At 46.3% G+C, this 20,105-nt stretch overlaps 2 protein-coding genes across 3 annotated transcripts in view; one reads left to right on the forward strand and one right to left on the reverse strand.

Annotated features, from left to right (window-relative positions):
* B3GLCT (beta 3-glucosyltransferase) overlaps positions 1-11,655 on the reverse strand; it is a 179,847-nt gene extending 168,192 nt beyond the window's left edge. For both annotated transcript variants that reach the window (XM_080658983.1, XM_080658984.1), the window contains exon 1: positions 11,468-11,655. In XM_080658983.1, coding sequence (XP_080515109.1) covers positions 11,468-11,531 — 64 coding nt within the window. In that variant the 5' untranslated portion in view covers positions 11,532-11,655. The remainder of the gene's footprint in view (positions 1-11,467) is intronic.
* A 6,862-nt stretch (positions 11,656-18,517) lies between these two features.
* LOC308244157 (ubiquitin-ribosomal protein eL40 fusion protein-like) lies at positions 18,518-18,865 on the forward strand (the record flags this gene model as incomplete). The annotated part of the gene is made up of 1 exon (XM_080660157.1): positions 18,518-18,865. One exon carries the CDS (start codon positions 18,518-18,520, stop codon positions 18,863-18,865), a length of 348 nt encoding a protein of 115 aa, XP_080516283.1.
* Positions 18,866-20,105: the final 1,240 nt, after the last annotated feature.

The following is a 20,105-nucleotide window of genomic DNA, read 5'->3' on the forward strand; positions in this document are numbered from 1 at the left end:
CACATCCTCTCCTCCCCCTCTGCCGTGCTAACGTCCCCCAGCATGCTGTCACCCACGCCGCCTGCAACAGTCCCGGACCATGATGCCCACAAGTCCCCCCCCACCCCCGCCCCTCCGCCGCACTTCCATCAACCCCAGCATGACTACATCCCCCACAGAACATGTGCATGTCCCCTCCAGCATGCTCACATCCTTTGGAGAGTGTCTGGGTGTTCTGGGTGCTGAGGGTGGGCGCCTGTGAGATGACAGTGAGAGGGCGGAGTGGTGATGCCCTGTTCCCGCGGAGGCCAGTGTAGTGACGAGATCACCTCCGTGGGGCTAATGCAGGTGCTGTGGTGGGAGCAGGTGCGGACAGATATACCTGGTGGGCACGGGTGGCCCTTGCTGAGGTGCCTTCGGTCAGTGTTCAAGATCGGGAACCCAGAGGAGGCGAGGAGTTCCATCCTCTCAGTGAAACGATGGGATAGTTGGGGCGATGGCAGAGGAGGAATGTGCACTTTGGGTGCCCACACCCATGAGCGAAGGCTGCCCGGACTGAGCCTGGCTCGCTTGGGGCCTAGCGCACTCCTGCCGGGCAGCGGGTGACAGGATGTGCTTTTCCGAGTTAATGAGAGAAAACATTGATTCTCCCGCTGCCCAGGAAGGTGGAAAGTGGAGTGGGAAGACATGCAGGGAGTGAGTGAGGTTCCCTGTCTGGGGGTTCCAAATCTGCCATTGGTTCCTTTCACAGCTGACTAGAGATATACAGGGTGCCCCCCCAAAATGTATACACACTTTGAATACCTACTAATTCCAATGGGTTTAAGCATGAAAAGAAACAAACAACAATAGAGCCGTCATCTGTTAAAAGTACAGGCACAAACCGACAGTCGGACATTCCCGGAGGGGTCCCAGATTGGAGAAAGTGCAGGCCAGACTGAGGGGCCCCCCGTAGGGGCCGAATTTCGTTCACCAGGCCTCTAGTCATATAAAAACCAGCACTTAGTCTTATTCACTGTTTGCAAGGTCAGATGGCTATGTCAACACAGAAGCCCTTTAGAATGTAGACTCTACTAAAGAAAAAGTATCTTTATTTGGTGGTACTAGTTCTGAAAATGACTAATACATCACCTTTCATAAATAAGCAGCTAATATTGTTTGATGACGTTACTGTTTCAATTAGGAATTACATAAAGAGAAGCTATTCCTAATAAATCAAGTGAATTCCACAAATCCTGCCTGTCATACTCAAGACCGCATGCCTTTATTCAGATAAGGCTGAGGAGAGGGCAAACATTTTCATTCTCTCCAAAAATACACAGGCCTACAGTTAAATATTCTGAAAAACAAAAACCAAAAAGTCATGAAAGTTGCCATTTCCCTCCATCATTCTGCTGTGAAATTAAGAACTTTTGCCCTGATAAAAACACAGCAGAATACTTTCAGGCATAAGATCAAATCACATTGCAAAATCATCACTATTAGATGAATGTGGAAAAAAAAAATACTAATTGGTTTTATCTTTGCTTCCATAATCTAAATAAAACAAAGAACTCATCAAAGAACCAAATGCATTTGGAAGACAGAATACACTATACCATTATTAAACACAGTTTTATAATATGATGAATCATTTATAGAATTCCTACAATGAAATCTACAGCTGGAGGAAATGAAGGAGAAATGTACAAATAGAGGAGGAAAGTGAGAAAAAGTAGCAAGGGAGAAATCATCTGGCACCTCAGATACCTCAAACCAGAGCTCAGGGTTGCAGTTTAACACCTTCTGCCTGGGGTCCGGGAGCAGGAAGAGGAAAGTGCCAGGACTCCAGCAAAGAAGGGGGCACCCTGGGGGCCGTGTGTGTGTGTGTGTGTGTGTGTGTGTGTGTGTGTGTGTGATGTTTGGCCTCTCACAAATTTCCAGATTCAATGGGGAAAAATATTCTGGAAAGCCTGGCCTGAAGGCACAGTACAGTAGGAGAAATACTGCAAGGTTACTAATGTTCTTATATGTCAAACTGCTCTTTAAAAGTAATTTTCCCTTTACAATTTCCGACATGAATTTCTCTGAATTGTTACAGGAAACTATATGTAAAGTGCAAATCAGGGCAAAGAAGTAAGACCCTTTATGTTATAACTTTAAATAATTCAAGCCAACAAATGTGTTAGCACACCCATCCTGAGAAATAAATCAATATTTTACAACGAACCTGGGACAAAGATTTATGGGCTCCCTAAGAAAACTGGAGAGGAATTAATTGCACTGCATTTAACCAACACTAATCAACTATCTCTTCTTGTTCCTGGGAGGGAGCAGGGGACCCCATGCCCACGCAGGAAAGATGAGTGTTCCTCCTAACTCCTTGCTCTGTTTTATTCCTATTCCCCAATCTGTCCTCCCAAACTCTCCAAGTAGTATCTATCACAGAAACCAAATGAAAATTAATTAAATAGATAGATAGATAGATAGATGATAGATAGATAGATAGATAGATAGATAGATAGATAGATAACTGACACCTCCAGGGGTGCTGCCAGGATTAAGTGAGTTAAGGATGGCTGGGCATGGATGACAAGCCCAGTGGGTGGTTATGGCCTTGCTGCTGGTGGTGAAGATGGTAACACTATCAGTCTGGGCGTGTCTAGGTGTGGGTGTGCCCTGCAAACAAGCCAAGAGGAGGAAGAAAACCACATGCCCCTGGATCTGCCATCAGGACCTCTCACAGCACACCCAGAAGCTGGCAGTGGCCAGTCCCCCCCCCCCCCCCCCGCAGGGCTCAGGGTTGCACACTTAACACACTGTGAGAGGCAGCCTTTGGGGCTTTACTTTCTTTCCTGTGACCTATTTATGAAACATCTCACCCAGCACATCTCCGCCCCCACAGCTCAGTTCCTTGGAGTTTTCCAGGTTTCATTCCAGGTCTTCCAAAGGGGGCGGTAAACTCCAGGATGCACAGTCTTCAGCCAATTTATTTTGTTCTAATTACCTGCTTTGAAGATAATCCATGGCAGCAGAGGGAACAGAAACAAACAAAACTCTAGCTCAGCCACAGTGGGCAGAACCTGCCCTTCCTTCATCCTCAGACGAATCCACTGTCCCTGAGCTTGTGGACGTACTGGGTAGCAGCTCCATCCATCCACGCCCAAGCACAGGATGGAGCACCCTGTCACTCTCCATGGGCTGGGGACAGAACCACTGCAGGCAGTGGCTGAGGGTCACATAGTTTAGCATGTGTACTGTTCCTGGAACAGGGCCTGGCACTTGCAAAGTGCTCTGGGTAATAGCAGCTATTATCATTCTCACTATGAATTTATATTTTCAACTGTTCAACAGAAAATTAAAAAGTGGCCACGTGGGCATTCTAAGCCACACATGATGCTGGGAGTGGAGAAGAGGAGGGATGAGCATCTCTCCAGGGAGCTCGTGGTTTAACAGGAGACAAGTCCCTCCATCAATGCCAAGCACAGAAGTGTGGCTCTGATGGCAGCTATCCTGATGGCAGCATAGGTGGAGAGAGGGCACCTCACCCAAGGAGGGTGGCAGAGGTAAAAGAGGCTTCTAGACTGGGAAGCTCAGGACTTAAGAAAGTAACGTCCAGGACACAGAGACTTCAAGGACAAGAGCAAGGAGGCCTGGAAACAGGCTTCTGCATACAAAGTACTGCCAACAGTCCAGAGTCTCCAGAGCATGGACACCTGAGGGGAGGGAGTGGCTGGGCATGGATGAGATGAGGCTGGAGATGGCAGGGGCCATGTCACAAAGGGGATTGGTGTTGGGGAGTCTAGTTGTATTCTGAGCACCACGGAAGCTTTTTAAGAAGGCAAGTGCTGTGTTGAAATGTGCCTTAGACAGCTTTCTAGAGGTGCTGTGTGGGTGCGCTATGGGGAGGACATAAAAAGACACAAATACACCATCTGGGAAGCTAATTAAGCCAGGCAGTGAGAGATAAGGGACTGACTTAAAGTGAGGCAGTGCTGGGTACAGTAGGATTGTGAGCAAGAGCAAGTGTTGGGATACTAAAGAAGCAGAATGGACAAGCTTAGAGACAAGATCCTAGGAGTGGATATGGGTGGGGAAGGGAGGGTCCACAAGGATTGTGAGAGAGATGTGAGCATAGGTGATTCCTACGTACAATGGAAAGACACCAAAGCACAGGAGACTTCGGCTCCAGGCCTGCTGTACCATGAGGTCACTGGTCAGAGTCACAGAGTCTATTAGACTCATGCCACCTGGGATCCAATCCAGGTTCTGCTGCTTAATAGCTAAGCAATATGGGACCAGTGACTTGGCCCCTCGAAGCCTCTGCCTCCCTTTCTGTAAAGGGGGGGAGGGGTCAAACAAGAATGAAACAGGTTAATCACTAGTACATGTTCAAGTTCAGGACAGGATCTGTCCGATGGGAAAAGCCACTGAGCCTTTTGCTCAGATGCCAACAGCAAACTCTTAGGAAAAGGGATATGTTGGATTGGGGGCGATGCCAGCACAATTCTGCTACCAGGCAGGGCAAGTAGAGAACTGGACAACATTTAGGGTCAGGGAACCCCTTTGCCCATTCCATGGGTTCTACCACACTTACAGTGATTCAGCCTTTTCAGAGAAGGAATGAGAGGAGGCCTGGCTCCCACACAAGGATGGCAAAGAGTGTACAGATATGACATCCATCATCTTCTGAGATCATTACTTACCCCAACTTGAAACACATCTGAAACACATCTCCTGTTTTATGGAAGAAGTCAGAGGGGAAAAAATCACTTGGTGACAAAGTTTGCCAGGATCAGTAGAGTCTATGTGCCATAGGGCAAACATATTTACAGGAAGGACAGGAAATAGGAAGAAAATATGTAGGAAATAACCATATATTTTAGAAAGAAAAAGTTCATTTGTTTCTTTGAGTCATATCTCATTTATACAAATGATGTAAGAACCCATGTTCCACTCAGGATATGAAAAGAAGAAAATTCCAACTCAAACAGGCTGAGTTATAGGTAAGGGGCAGAGCAGTCCCAGGTCACACAACCTGCTCCAGAACACGCCAAGGAGGCCCAAAAGAGCAAAGATCAAAACACAGGACATCAGCACTTTGTATAATTCCTTCACATTGCAGGAATATTACTGAACCATTAACTGTCAGGCTAACTTATAAAAATACAATCTATACTTAAATTTTGGTTATCTTATTTTTTGACATACAAAAAGTAGGTTTTAAATATACCCATCAGGACCACTGACTCCATAGTAGCCACAGTCTATGACATTCTAATGCCTATAGGAACTTACTTGTCTGGTGTTGAAAAATCTTTGCTGTAACAACCCACTCCCTAGTTTTAGAGACTTATGACACACACATGATATTCCCTCCAGAAGCACTTGAAAATCTGCCAAATGATGCTGGAACCAGAGAAAGTCTTCTTAGTTTGAATTCAAGAGGTTCTGTTTTTCCGCCCCAGTAGGCAAAATGCCTGACTGCTGAGTATTGAGCCTCGATTCCATATGTTGCTGTCTCCAAAACAGCCCCTAGTATCATTTAAGACAAAGCCACTAGCAGTCATCTAGTTTACATACCTGGGCCTAGGTAGCCCAGGCAAGGTTCCTGCACCTGCCAGCATATACAGTTCACCTGGGGCCTTACTGGAAATGCAGATCCACAGGCCTCATTTCAGATCTTTTGAATCAGAAAGATCTGGAACCCAGGAATCTGTATTTTAACAGGGGACCCTGAAGGGGACTCTTTAGGACACTGAGGTGATTCTTGTGTGTGCGAAAGGTTGACACACACTGGGATGAACAGTTGGACAGGCCCCTAAGGGAAATGACTGGGGCTATTTTCACAACAAGCCCTGGACATTTTTCCTTACCTGCATTTCCTCCCTTCATTTCATAAATGAAAAAGCAAGCTTCTGCGTCAATACCCTCAGGATCTCGAGAAGATAAATGAAATGTGATGTGTAAAGAGCCTTGAGTTCCTCACAGGAAGCAACGATGTAAACTAAATCATAACACCTTTTCAGGTCATAAAATATTCTTTTAGGAGCAAAAATAAGTCACTCCCCTGGGGAAAAAATGGCACTGCTACACTTGAATATACTCAAAACTTATTTGATGATACTTTTATGCATTTTTCCCCTAAACCTGTAGCTTTACATCATACAGATAAAGACTTTCCTCTCCAACTTCTACCAAATCTTTTGGTGCACATACAATTTGAAAAAGGCTTAAATAAATTGACTTCTCAATCAAGGCTCTCCTCTTAAAAAAAAAAAAAAAAAAAAATCTATTCAAATTGCCCCCAAATCATCTCTCTCCAGCCAATCTCTTCTCTGAGTTCCAGACCCACAGATCTAACTGCCCATCTGACATGGTACCTGAACATCTCACACACACCCTCAACTTGTCCAAGCTGAGTTCATCATCCTCACCACCCCTAAAAGTAAATTTTAGAAAAATGACTGAGTAATGACCAAAAAACTGTAACTTACAAGTGATTAAAGTGATAAATTTTATTTATACATTAACTATAATAAATTTTTTTTTTTAAATCCAGTCCTTCTCCACTACTGCCCGTACCAGTAAACAGCACCCCTCTCTGCCCACGGCTCAGGACAGAAACCTTTGACTCCTCCCTGACCCCACTCTTTCTGTAGGTGGCTATCCCTGTACCCGCTGCACCTATCAATCACTGTATCTTAGGGAGTCCTAATCATCTCTCATATAGTGAGTCTAGCAGCCTCCTCATTGGTTCTCCACATCCACATCAGCCTCCTCTAATCCCTGTTCTACAGGTCAACCAGAGGAACTTCTTACAAGGGAAGTCAAATGTGTCACTCCCTATGACAGCCCTTCAGCAACTTCCCTTTGCTCTAGGCTAGGGACACAGTCCAAAATGCTCACCCTGGTCTCCAAGACCCTGCATAACCAGTCCCCTACTGGTCTTCCCAGCTTCTCCAGACCAGTCCCTTCTCACTCCATTCCTCCAGCACCAAGCTTTCCCCCCTACCTGACCTGCTCCCTTCCTCCCTCCACTGACTACTGCTTCCCCTTCAGTTCTGAGTTCTCTAGGAAGCCTTTCTTGAGCCCTTCCTCCAAGGTTTCTCAATGGCACTACTGACACTTTGGACCAGATAGCTGATTCTTTGGGGGAGGGGTGTCCTCTGTATTGCTCGGTTCAACAACACCCCTGACTCCAGATGCCAGTAGGACTCCTTGACAAACCACCCCATGATAGCCCCAAAGTCTCTAGGCAAGGACAAGCATTCCGGGACCACCCTCACCATCTCCATCCCTGAGATTGCCCCCTGTTGAGAACCACTGCTGTACGTAGACTCCCTGCTAAAGCCACACATCTCCCTGAATGAATTCCTGCCACAGCACTGAGTACAGCTGCAATTATGTAGTTTCCAGCGTAGTTAGTACTTAATGTCACCTTCCCTTCAAGACTCCAAGCTCCATGAGGCTGGAGAGGAACTAGATCTGTCTTCTTTCTGCAATATCCCCCAATCCTTGATATATAGTAGGTATTCAACCCTTTTTGAATAAATGGAAGAAACTTTGAGTACAGTTTTTCCTACTATTTTAATACCACTTTTAAATTGTTAACCTTTAGTAGTCCAAATCAACGCTGAATCAGGTTTCTTTAAGAGGGCTTAGTGAACAGAGCTTTGAAATAGGGTATTAAAGAAGCCTCTGGATCAATAATGGGTCTGATGAATCCCAACACTCACTTTTCCTTTCTATTGGGAGAGATGGAATTAACACTCCTGTATATAATTCTTAAGCAAGAATCTGTGCAACAACAAAGATGGATAACACTTAATGCTACGAGGCAAAACTTGTAACATTTGCCAATTCCCCATAAGTAATCCCTTTGTGCCTAGATATTATGCTTGCTTTACTAGTATATGTTTCTAATGAGAAAGTATAAACTCAGCCCTTTGTGTTCTGAATGAGGTCAGTTATAGGGACTTGCTCAGGTTGTACGCCCACACATTTGCCAGAAAGGAAGATAACAAAAAGTCTCAACATTTCCTCCCCATTCCACCTCCATTTGAAAAAGGCTCTTTCCACCTCCCATCCCACTGCCCCCCAACCCTAGCCCAAAGAACTTGAGTATTGGCTATAGGCAAACTCCCTTGGATCAAATTCATGACCAAGGGGGCCAGGCCAACTTGGGGGTCCTAGGCTACCCAAACGACAACAAATCCATCCAGATTGTTAAACTCTGTGCCAGTAATGTCTGTGTATTACCTTAGAAATAAAAGATCTTAAAAATCAAAAATTTAAAAATGCCAAAAAAGCCCAGAGTTAGGTCTGACTCTTGATGTTCTAAATGTCTGGCTCACTACAGTAAAAGGAACCTGAGCAAGATCTGGCTCAGAATAAAAATTATCCTTAATTTTGGTAAGTACTAAGACATACAATCTTGACCCATACAGAGCAGAAACAGAGATAAGAAAGATATTCTATTAATTGGTACACAGAAGTACCAATTAGGATTAATAGACAACCCAGATAATTGGTGCTTAAATAAGACAGAGGTTTATTTTTAATGTCGGGCAATACACGTCTGGTAATAGGTGATATAGGGCTACTAGCATGGTGCTCCACACCCATCTGGCACCCAGGTGCTCACTATCCTTTCTGCTCTACCATACTTATCACTGGCTTCCGTCAAAGTCACCTGATGGTCACAAGAAGGCCACCATAGCTCCAGCCATCAAATTCACATAATAGGAAATGAGAAGGAGAATGAAACAATGGCAAAAATGGCCTGCATCCAGCTGGGTCAGCCACCTTTAATAAGCTTTACCAAGACTCCCCCCAGCCCCAAATCTCTATAGAGAACTCCCTGGCTACCCATATTTGCAAGGGCCACTGAGAAACCATTGGACACACTGCCACCACCATCAGCATTCCTCCCCGCTTCCCTTGCCCACTGTATTAGTCTTCTAGGGCTGCCATACAGGAAACCATTGACTGGCTGACTTAAACAACAGAAATTTATTTCTTCATATTTCTGGATGCTGCAAGTCCAAAATCAAGGTGTCAGCAGGGCTGGTTTCTACTGAAACCTCTCTCCTTGGCTTGTAGATGACCATCTTCTAGCTGTGTCCTCCCATGGCCTTTCCTCTATTTGCATGCATTCTGGTGTTATTTTTTTAATGATTACTAGAGAGAGAGGAAGGGAGAGGGATAGAGACAGAAACATCGATGAGAGGAACATCATCAATTGGTTGCCTCCTGCATGCCCCCTACTGGGGAGTGAGATGCAACCTGCACATGTGCCCTGGCGGGGCACACCAGCCAGGCAAAGTTTCAGTATTTTATCTAGTCTATGGCTCTCATTTTATAGAGCAACCACAAGAAATCACACAGTGGCTGACCTAAAAGCATGAATAAATCTCTGATTATAGAACTGAAATTGCAGTGAATTTGGTCTGTATAAGTGTTTAAAATAAATTTTCTATATGGATTTTTCTCTAATGAATATGCTATACTTTGTGGGAAAAATAAACTATATCCAGTCAGGCCAACCTTATAAGGGAATGTTTAAGGTATTTTTAAACACTATCAGGAGTGTCCAAATACCTCAGAACTCTGTTTCAGCTAGATTCCAAGAATCTTGATTTCAAGATTTGTAGATTGCTCCTCAACCTGCCCTAACAGAGCTCAATAAAATGAATTCATGATTTATTTCAGATCTCCAAGAATACAGCTTCCTGTCTTCACCAACCCATGAAAGCCAGTTCACAAAGCCAGTTCTCAGGGAACTTTTCATAGATACTATCTTATTTATTGTGCTTATCTGACAACTTCACAATGGTAATAGACATCTCTAAAAATGTGTTAACATTTTAGTTCATTCTGAATGTCCTTTCACATAGTACCAACTTTGGACAGTGCAGATATCCCCTCAAGGGCAATAAAAATCAGTACACATAGCAATACAAATGTGCCTTTCAACCCATATGTTGACTGTATTATGTACAAACCTTATATTCCCAGGACAGCACTATAAAATGCAGGGCTATAAATAGAATCTTAATTTCAGCTACCACCCACCAGCTTTGGTTAGGTGAAAAAGTTCCAGGCAACAGGCCAACTAATGCAGCGAGCAGTCACCTCCTCCACTCCTCTCCAGCCTCCCTTCTTCCAGGGCTGCCCCAATAGTGCACTTCCGCTAAAGCAGATCTTTGCCAACTTGGGTGGCTCCCAACAGTCCCTCATAGCCTTCTCTGCCCAAGGTGCCTGCACATTTTTAATAACACTGTTACTAAATCATGCGTGTGGGCAATTACCAATTGATCCCACTCAATTTTCCCACACTGAGCACCTATAGAAATGCCAGAGGTGGGAAAATAAGGTCCTTATTCAGAAAGCTTAAATCCAAGCAAAACCCAAAACCCGGCAGCAAAAGTTCCTGTGTGGGCCACCAAACAGCGACTTGCAACAAACAACCCGACATCTTTTCCTAAATTGCACCATTTTGCCATTTCTAGAAATTACTGCCTCTTAGGCTGGACACACAAAAGTCTGGGTTAGACGACAATAACCCTACGAACACTGAAAAGAGAATCATGTTTCCACAAGCTTTCAAATTTGAACAAATCTCATCATGAAAGTTAATTTCAATTATTTTAAAAGAAAAACTTTTATCAACATAATTTTATAATAAAGGGGAGAACTAACTAGCTCTTGTTAGTATGTAAAAAAAAAAAAAAAAAAAAATGGGAGGGGGCATTACAGCAGCAGGTCTGACAGGCATTGTTTCCAGTAGTGTTCTCTACTTTTCCCCCATCAAGACCCAAGATTGGGGGGAGGAGGGCTCAGCTGGGCCTCCCGCGTGCCAGGGCCGCCCATGCTGAGGCCGGGGGTACCCGTCTTGCCCCGTCAAGGAATCTGGGGGTGGGAGGGACCGGTGCTAAGTTGGCACCATAGCCTCGGGGGCCAGGGCATGTCCATCGGCCCACGCAGTGAGCTCCAGAGGGGTCGTTGGGCACACGGGTGGTGCGGCCGGTGCAGGCAGGAAGGGCACAGAGGTAAGGGGCGCGCTGAGAGGTGCGGGAAGCACTGGAAGGGCAGCGCACGGGGAGTGCGGGTGTGCGGGCGTGCGGCCGGCGGGTGGGGGGGGGGGGGAGCGGGCCGCGTCCCTCCTTCCAAAGTTTCTTGCAGTCGCACAGCTACTCGCGCTTCCTGTGGGAGTGACGCCTTGCGCTTGTAGCTCGGCCGGCGGCCAGCTCCGAGCAGAAGGAGGCGGAAGACGCAAGACTGACCGGCCACGGAAGGATCCCGGCAGCCAAGCGGGGCCAGGCCGGCGTGTTCCCGAGCCGGGTCCACCGGGCACCGCGAGGGGACGTTGCTGCGGGAGGTGGGGGGGTGGGGGGGGAAGACGGCCGGCCTCCGACACTGGGCTTCGGGGCTGATCGCCGGCGCTGCCCTCGGCGCTCGGAAAGCCCGCGCCCCGCCTGTGCACGCCCTGCCGCCCGCTACTTACCCAGCGAGCAGGTGAGGAGCCAAAGCCGTGCCAGGAGCGCGCAGCGGCGTGCTGGCGGCCGCATCCGGGCAGCGGGGCTGCGCGCCCTGCTTGGACGCGGGGACCAAGACGCGCGGGGAGCGGAGCTGTGCCGCCGCCGCCCTTGCAGACCGGCTGACCCTTTCAGCGTAGCCCCCCCTCCGCCGGTTCCACCCGCGCCCTCTGGCGGCCGGCAGCGGGAGTGCCGGCCTGGCCCTTCATGAGCAGAGGTGGCAGTTCCTCACCCTCCTTCTAGGCATCTGACCTGGGCTCCCGCCTCCCTCCCTCTCCCTTACCTAAGCCCCATCCTCTACCCACCCTCATTCCGTCAGCTCTCTTTCCTGGCTCTCCAGAATACATCAATAGTTCCCAATCTGACCCCCCCACCCCTGCAAAGTAATGAGGGGAGTCACTTTTCCTCCCTATTATTGTACCATCTGCTATTTCAAAATCAGTAATTCAACTCTTAGCTATTGTTGGCACCAGTGTTCTACTTTGATGAAGGTGTTTTTAATCAGCTCAACTAATTTACTTAATATCCTTTCTAAAAATGTATTTTTATTGATTTCAGAGAGGAAGGAAGAGGGAGAGAGAAACATCAAAGATTAGAAACATTGATCTGCCACCTCCTGCACGCCCCCTACTGGGGATCGAGCCTGATGGGAATAGAACTGTGACCTCCTGGTTCATAGGTCTACCCTCAACCACTGAGTCACGCTGGCCGGACTTAATATCCATTTTTAATGGATTTGGCCAGTAGCTTATGCCTGAAATTTGGCTTTTAATAGAATTTGTGTAAATGTTATTTCATATAAATGTAATTTTAAGCATTTACCGTAATGGAGGAGGAAGGATGTAATTCAAAACGTCTGATAAAAATTGTGTGATACAGAGAAGTCAGTTAACAGTGGAAACGGTGGGACTGGCCAGGGGCTCCCTCCTGCTCGAAAGAATGGCAGTCCTGGCAGTGATGGTGCCCCTTAGGTTGTGTGGTGGACTGAAGGGGACAACAATTACAAAGGAAGGACTGCAAACCCCTCTCATGGTTCTGCACCACTCTGCTCCCCCAAGCCTTGACCCATTTATGTCTTAGCAAGTTGATAGGACCAAGTGCTCATCACCTACCTGAGTTTAGAACCACAACTTCCTGAAGGTCCTATCCATGTTTCCCTTCACACTTGGTTATGTTTTGGATGCCTGCTATGTACCTGGGACTATGCTAAGTATTCTGCAAACACCAGTATCTTCCAGGTGGACTTGTAACACTCACCCAGTTGCTAAACATCAGAGGAAGACCAGTACTAGGCCCTAGAATACATGTGAGATGTGGGGAGCTGAGAAGAGGTGCTAAATGTCTGTTGTCATGAGCCCTATAAACTTGAATGCCGGTAGGAATATGACCTCAAGTACATTAGGACACCCTGGTCATTTGTTCCATTTGTCCATGCAAAAGCTTCTGTAAGTTTTTTAAAAAGAGGAAGTCTGGAGACAATTGGTTTTCTCTTTCTGATTTATATTGACTTCTTAACACTAGGAGCTAAATGTTGTGCATGTTCGCCATTTTTTGTGAGTGTAAATAGTGCCATTTTGTTCCATTCAGCCAAGGTTTGTGGCTACACGTCAATACCATTTTTAAGGGAGGGAAAAGAAATGTAAGAATCCTTCCTTTCATTTTCTTATTGAGTCCTTTCAAATTTATGGTTGATCCCTTTTATCCTTCTTTTAAAATTTGCCTTCCTGGTTAAGAGTTCTAGAAGGTGTACAATTTCTGAAGCGGTTTAGCTTTCTTCCAAGAAAATATGTTTCACATTAGATATTAAGCATGAAAGCAAGGTGGGTCTAAATAGACACAGAAGCCTAATAATTAAATAGCTTGCTTGCCAAGTATGTGTTCAAATACCAATTCCATTTTGGTAACAAGCAACTCTGGGCTGCTTAACGTTTTCATCAAAATTTGTCATGTCAGAGTGTCACTGTGTGCTGTGCAGGGAGTGGGGCTCTAAACACAAGGGAGAGCACAGTCTATGTATGTAATAAACTCGCCTGCATTCTTCCTTTCCACACAGACATGGATAAATGGCACATCACAAAGCTCCATAACTCACGTTTTAAAAAGGATTACCTTTCACTTACTGCAGTCCTATGATAAATGGACTTGCTAGGAGTTCTTTTTCCTCATTACAAGTCGAGAGTTCCCTGGAACAAAACGTGCTCATGAGGACACTTGCAGATGCATGGAAAGGCCTTGATTACCTTGGTGTTGCTGTTACTACCGTGAATACCAACTATAAGGGGACAACTTCCATTAGCAAAAAACAAAAAATAAAAACCTACCTTATGTACTCTAAGATTATGTACTCTAAGATTATGAAGAAAAAGTAGGCCATAGCTCTGTTGTCCTAGAGTTCACCCACCCCCATGCTGGCCCTGGAAAAAATGCCCTTGCCCTGCACAGGCATGAAGCAAGGAGTCTATTGCAACATGATTAAGACGCTGGTCATTTTCAAAAGAATTTTCTAAATACTAGAGAACATGAAGAGATATGCATAAAACCATAGATAGCTAATTAATCCAATAAACAAGTTCTAAACAGATGATTGTGATCTTATAGTAACTACTAGAGGCACAGTGCACAAAATTCATGCACGAGGTGGGGGGGCCTCAGCCCAGCCTGCACCCTCTCCAATCTGGGACCCCTCAGGGGATGTCTGACTGCCAGTTTGGGCCCGGTCCCAGGGATCAGGCCTAAACCGGCAGTTGGATATCCCTCTCACAATCCAGGACCACTGGCTCCTAACTGCTCACCTGCCTATCTGCCTGGTCGCCCCTAACTTCGCCCCCTAGAGCCTGATCACCCCTAACCGCCTCTGCCTGCCAGCCTGATTGCCCCTAACTGCCCCTCTGCCGGTCTGGTCACCCCTTACTGCCCCCCCACCAGCCTATTCACCCCCAACTTCCCCCCTCTGCTGGCCTGGTCACCCCTAACTGCCCCCCCCTACCAGCCTATTCACCCCCAACTGCCCCCCTGCCAGCCTGGTTGCCCCCAACAGCCCCCACTGCTGGCCTGGTCTCCCCTAACTGCCCCCTCCACTGGCCTGGTCACCCCCAACTGCCCCCCTCTACTGGCCTGGTTGCCCCTAACTGCCCACCCTGCCAGCATGATTGCCCCTCACTGCCCCCTCCCCACCAGCCTGGTCGCCCCCAACTGCCCCCCACCAGCTTAGTTGCCCCAAACTACCCCCCTGCCAGTCTGGTCACCCCCAACTGCCCCCCACCCCGCCAGCCTGGTCACCCCACACAGCCTGCTGTTCAGTCGTTTGGTTGTCCCTCACTAAGTCCCCCTGCCAGCCTGGTTGCCTCATGCAACCTTCTGTTTAGTCATCCATCTGGTTGTTTAGGTCATGACAGCCCCTGGCTTTTTATATATTAGGATACTTGAGGCCCAAAAGTCTGGACTCCATTCACTCATTCAACCCATATTGAACGCCCTTTTGCTAGCATGCTCATTGCCAGGCTCTCGGGAAGATACCAAGAAACATGAAACGTGCAGTCTCATTAGGGAGGCAACAATGTAAGTAATTTTACTGCCAAGTGATAAATGCTACAGCACAGGTAGATGGAAACTAAAGAGGGAAAGACAAGATCTGTCGGGGCCCTGGGAACCGGTCAGAAAGGGGGAAGTAACTATTACATGGTCTTACTTAAAGGAGAAATAGGAGGGTCCTGGGTTCAGAAAGAAAGGAAAGACATCGCAGGCAGAGGCACGGCATGCAGGAAGAAAGCCCAAAGGAGTGGGGGAAAGAAGGGAGTGGGATAAGGTGGCACCAGGCCCTTTCTAGCCTGATGCCTCTCCCAGTGACTTGGAAGAGGCCTCCTGGGCACCCTCAGTGGTGCTCACATGACATCAGGGGGCCCTTCTCTTCTCTCTCTCTCTCTCTCTCTCTCTCTCTCTCTCTCTCTCTCTCTCACACACACACACACACACACACACACACACACACACACGCACACAGGAGTGGCCTTATGAATTATTAGTGGCCTTAGGGATTATTTTCCAAACTTAAAATCAGGCCAATGGTCTGACAAGGGGCGTTTGTCACTGTGCTCCCAAGCCATTCACAAATTATAGGCAAAACCCATTCTGTCAAGTCAGACTTTCAACCAAGATTTTGCCAGAAGAGGCTTAACCACAGGATTCTTACCTACAGCCCCTGAACCAAGATCCAGGAAATAAATACAACAGAGGTTGCCATCTCGACAGGCCCCCAGGATAAGCCCAGAAATGCAAAGCTATTGCCATGCAATTTTCTGTTCTTTGGAAGACACAGAGTGGTATAAAGGCTTCTGTACCAAGATAAATAGATAGATAGATAGATAGATAGATAGATAGATAGATAGATAGATATAAAAATAAATTTAAAAATGAGCTATCTCCTAGAAACTTCTGACCAGAAATAAAGTATACCCTTGGCTATTTTGTTCTCCTTTCTAGAATCGCATGTCCTCCTGTTCTCAGTAAAGATTCCTGTGGAATCCCTCCTAACCGGCATACTCACAGGAGCATTGGACTTTTATTAAGAACATATGACATGCGGAATGCGGAACATTCACAGCCCACACGAAATGTGTTGGTGTTTTTGGTGTAGCTGCTGATAGGTAGTTGTTCATTTTACAACAGCTGCTTTCATATGTAGGATTCTGGTTCACAAGCTCAACGAAATGAGTCAGCTTTTTTCATTTATCCATCAAGAAACAAGTTAGAGTTACTTCTGGAGTGAGGCCCTCATGTGATGTACTGAGGTTGGGAAGAGAAATGTGTTTTCCTGGATTGATCAGACTCTAGTAGATGTACCTAAAGAGCCATGAGTGCATGTAGAACATGGCAAGTGCCCTAAGAAGCACCTGAAGGAAATGGGGCAAGCGCGGCACACCTTCTTGGGGACAGGAGAAGGCCTCACACACATGAGGCAGTTGAACTGAGGGTTAAAGAACAGATAGGCGGTCATCAGTTGGAGAAGGGCATCCAGCAGAGGGATCAGGGCAGGCATGGACATGGAAGTCAGGGGAGCTGTGAGTTTAGAGGCTGATGAGTTCAGTTTGGCAGGGAGGACTTTGAATGCCATGCTAAGAAGATTGACCTTGCCCTAACCGGTTTGGCTCAGTAGATAGAGCAGCGGCCTGCAGACTGAAGGGTCCCAGGTTCGATTCTGGTCAAGGGCATGTACCTTGGTTGCGGGCACATCCCCAGTAGGGAGTGTGCAGGAGGCAGCTGATCAATGTTTCTCTCTCAATGATGTTTTTAACTCTCTATCCCTCTCCCTTCCTCTCTGTAAAAAATCAATAAAATATATTTTTTTAAAAAGAAAAAGAAGATTGACCTTCTGCTGAGTGCAGCAGTGGAGAGATGGGAAAGATGTGTCAGCTGGTGAAGACAACATTCTCCACTGCCAGACTGAGTCTGCAACCTTATCAGAGAGCCAGTGAGAATGAATACTCCATTCATGGGTGCTGGTATTGATTAAATGAAAAAGTTATGCTGTGAGAAAATTAATTCAGTGATAATGTTCTGGATATATTGGAAAGGGGAAGGAAAAGAAGAAAGACTTTTCAAAACAAAACCATGAGAAAAGGAGAAAGAAAGGGAAACTTGCTGAACACATGCGATAGCTGGGCACTCTGCCTGTTACTATCAAATATACCATTTCATTTAACCCTCACAAAGAGAGAGACAGAGACAGAGAGAGACTTTTCTGGTTCCCACTGAGTAAACAGAGTAAATAGTTGAGTAAACTGAGTCTCAGGTAGGTCTAATACCAATAGCCAGAGCTGCCATTAACAGCAGTCTTTCCACAAAATCAGGCTCTTTGAGGTGGTAGTAGCAACAGGAGTACAGGGAAGGAATGTCTCTGAAGGCTCCACAGAGTCCAGATCAATAGTGCTTGTGAGGGAGTCAGCACGTAGACCACAGCTCAGAGAGCCAGATGGAGCAGTTAACTGAAATGGAGATCTGCCAGAGGAAGGAGTGTGTGGAGAAAAATGGAGTATTATTATCATTACTACTGTTACAAATGATGTACCCTCACAATATCAGCAGTTGAAAAGCAACAGCTAAATTTAATAAGCACTTGTTATACACCAGGCACTCTACTACATGCTGTGCGTGCATTATTTCTCATTAGATAATCCTTCATTTAATTCTCAAAACTGCTTTACTCTTACTTTAGATACATTAATGAACATGCTTGAGGACAGCACTTCTCACCGTGGATCCACCATCCTCTTACAGGTCCCCAAGACTCTTTTGGGTGCCCAGGTCAGCAAAGTCAAACCTTTTATGACAATATTGAAGCACTTGCTTTTTTTTTCTGTGTTGGTGCAAGAGCAGCAGTGGGTGAGAGTGCCTACTGTCTTAGCACTAATCAAGGTGGTGGCAGCAAAAAAGGCCAAGTGGCAAAAAAGGCAAGTCCACTTAGGAAGATCCTTGATGAAGCATGCAAATTATTAAATGTATTAATTTGCACCCTTTTTCTTGCATATCAAGAAAAAGCACTTGTGTGAGTGCTTGAGTTGCAACCTGAACTAGCTGAGTCATCTGTGTATTTTTTTTCCACAGTTGATAGAAACACTGGTAGACAAACTATGGTTATTCAGCATTAAGAACTGGGCTAATATGGTTCTCAAAAATAACAAAGCAAATGTATCACCTCAAAGATATTATGTGTTGCTAACAATAGCTTTTCAATCCTTAAAGACTTTTCAATTAAATCAATGGGTGGTGTTTACAAATGTGATTTTTTAAATCTTGTATAACAAAATGAGCCCACATTTGGAAGACCCACCTATTTTTGTGACCTCTGTGTGATGTTACAAAAAAAGTTCCATTCAAAGTAAAAGTAAGACCAATGGATTTTAAGGTAACATGGTACAAAAGTTCACTGTGTGACTTCAGATTCTATATTACAACTAAGAAACTCCCAATTGGCTCTCTCTCTTCAAGAAGGTAGCCGAGAAACCTCCCCAGCAGACACAGAGATGCAGATCTTTCTGAAGACACTGACTGGCAAGACCATCACCCTCAGGGTCGAGCCCAGTGACACCACTGAGAATGTCAAAGCTGAAGTCCAAGACAAGGATTTTGTGGACAAAGAGCTGGAGGATGGCTCCACTCTCTCAGACTACAATATTCAGAAAGTGTCCACCATTCACTTGGTGCTTCCTCTGCAGGGTGGCATCATTGACCTCTCCCTCCGCCAACTCGCCCAGAAGTATAACTGCAACAAGACGATCTGCCCCAAGTGTTGCGGCCACCTGCACCCCACGCACTATCCATTGCCACAAGAAGTGTGGCCACACCAACAACTTCAGGAGAAGGGTAAATAAGGCCACTCTACCACCTTCTCAAGCCCACAGGGTGGCCTTCCTGAACCCCATGGCCATGGGGCCTCAATCCTTTTCCTTGACTGGAGCAGTGAAAAAAATAAAAAAACAACTCCCAATTGTCTCTAGTTTTGATGGGTTGTCAATGAATGACCACAATTATATGAAAAGACTAGAGGCCCGGTGCCCAAAATTTGTGCACAGGGTGGGGGGGGGGCGGGTCCCTCAGCCCAGCCTGCACCCTCTCCAACTGACCACTCAGGGGATATCTGCCAGTTTAGGCCCAATCTGAGGGATCGGGCCTAAACCGGCAGGCGGACATCCCTCTCACAACCCGTGACTGCTGGCTCCCAACCACTTGCCTGCCTGCCTGATTGCCCCTAACCGCTTCTGCCTGCCAGCCTGATCACCCCCTAACCACTCCCCTGCCAGGCAGATTGAGGCCTAACTGCTCCCCTGCTACCCTGGTTGCCCCAAAGTGCCCTCCCTTGCAGGCCTGGTCTCCCCCAACTGCCCTCCACTGCAGACCAGGTTCCCCACAACTGCCCTCCCCTGCAGGCCTGGTTCCCCACAACTGCCTTCCCCTGCAGGCCTGGTCCCCCCAACAACCCTCCCCTGCAAGCCTGGTCCCCCACAACTGCCCTCTCCTGCTGGCCATCTTGTGGTGGCCATCTTTTGATTACATGGGGGTGGTCATCTTATGACTACATGGGGGCGGCCATCTTGTGCAAGGGAGTGATGGTCAATTTGCATAGTACCTCTTTATTATATAGGATCATTAAAATATTCCTCCACATTCCAATTGTGTGCCTGTGTAGAACTGGATTTTCTTCATTTACTGCACCCAAAACAAGATATCCCAACAGATAAATGAAGAAGTAAATGTGAGAATTGATCCATCTTCTATAAAGCAGATAAAAAATGTACTAAAATGTAAAATAATGATACTATTATTATTTTTTTCTTTTGAAAACTAAACTTTTTTTCATAAAAATACAGAACAAAAGTGTTTAAAGGTAGGTTTATGAAATTATATTGAAAACAATCCTAATATATAAAAACTCAGGGTCCATAACATCCAAAATGACCAAAGGCTCAGCCGACCGGAAGTCAGTGCTAGGTTGCTGTGGTGACCCAACACTGACTGCCCACAGCTGTGGGTGCCGCAACCCAGCACTGACTGCTGAGGGGGCTTCAGATCAGGCCTGAACAGAGGCCTGGAAAGGGAAGCAGGGTCTGATCC

The sequence above is a fragment of the Plecotus auritus genome, assembly GCF_963455305.1.
Source record: "Plecotus auritus genome assembly, chromosome: 3".
NCBI lineage: Eukaryota > Metazoa > Chordata > Mammalia > Chiroptera > Vespertilionidae > Plecotus > Plecotus auritus.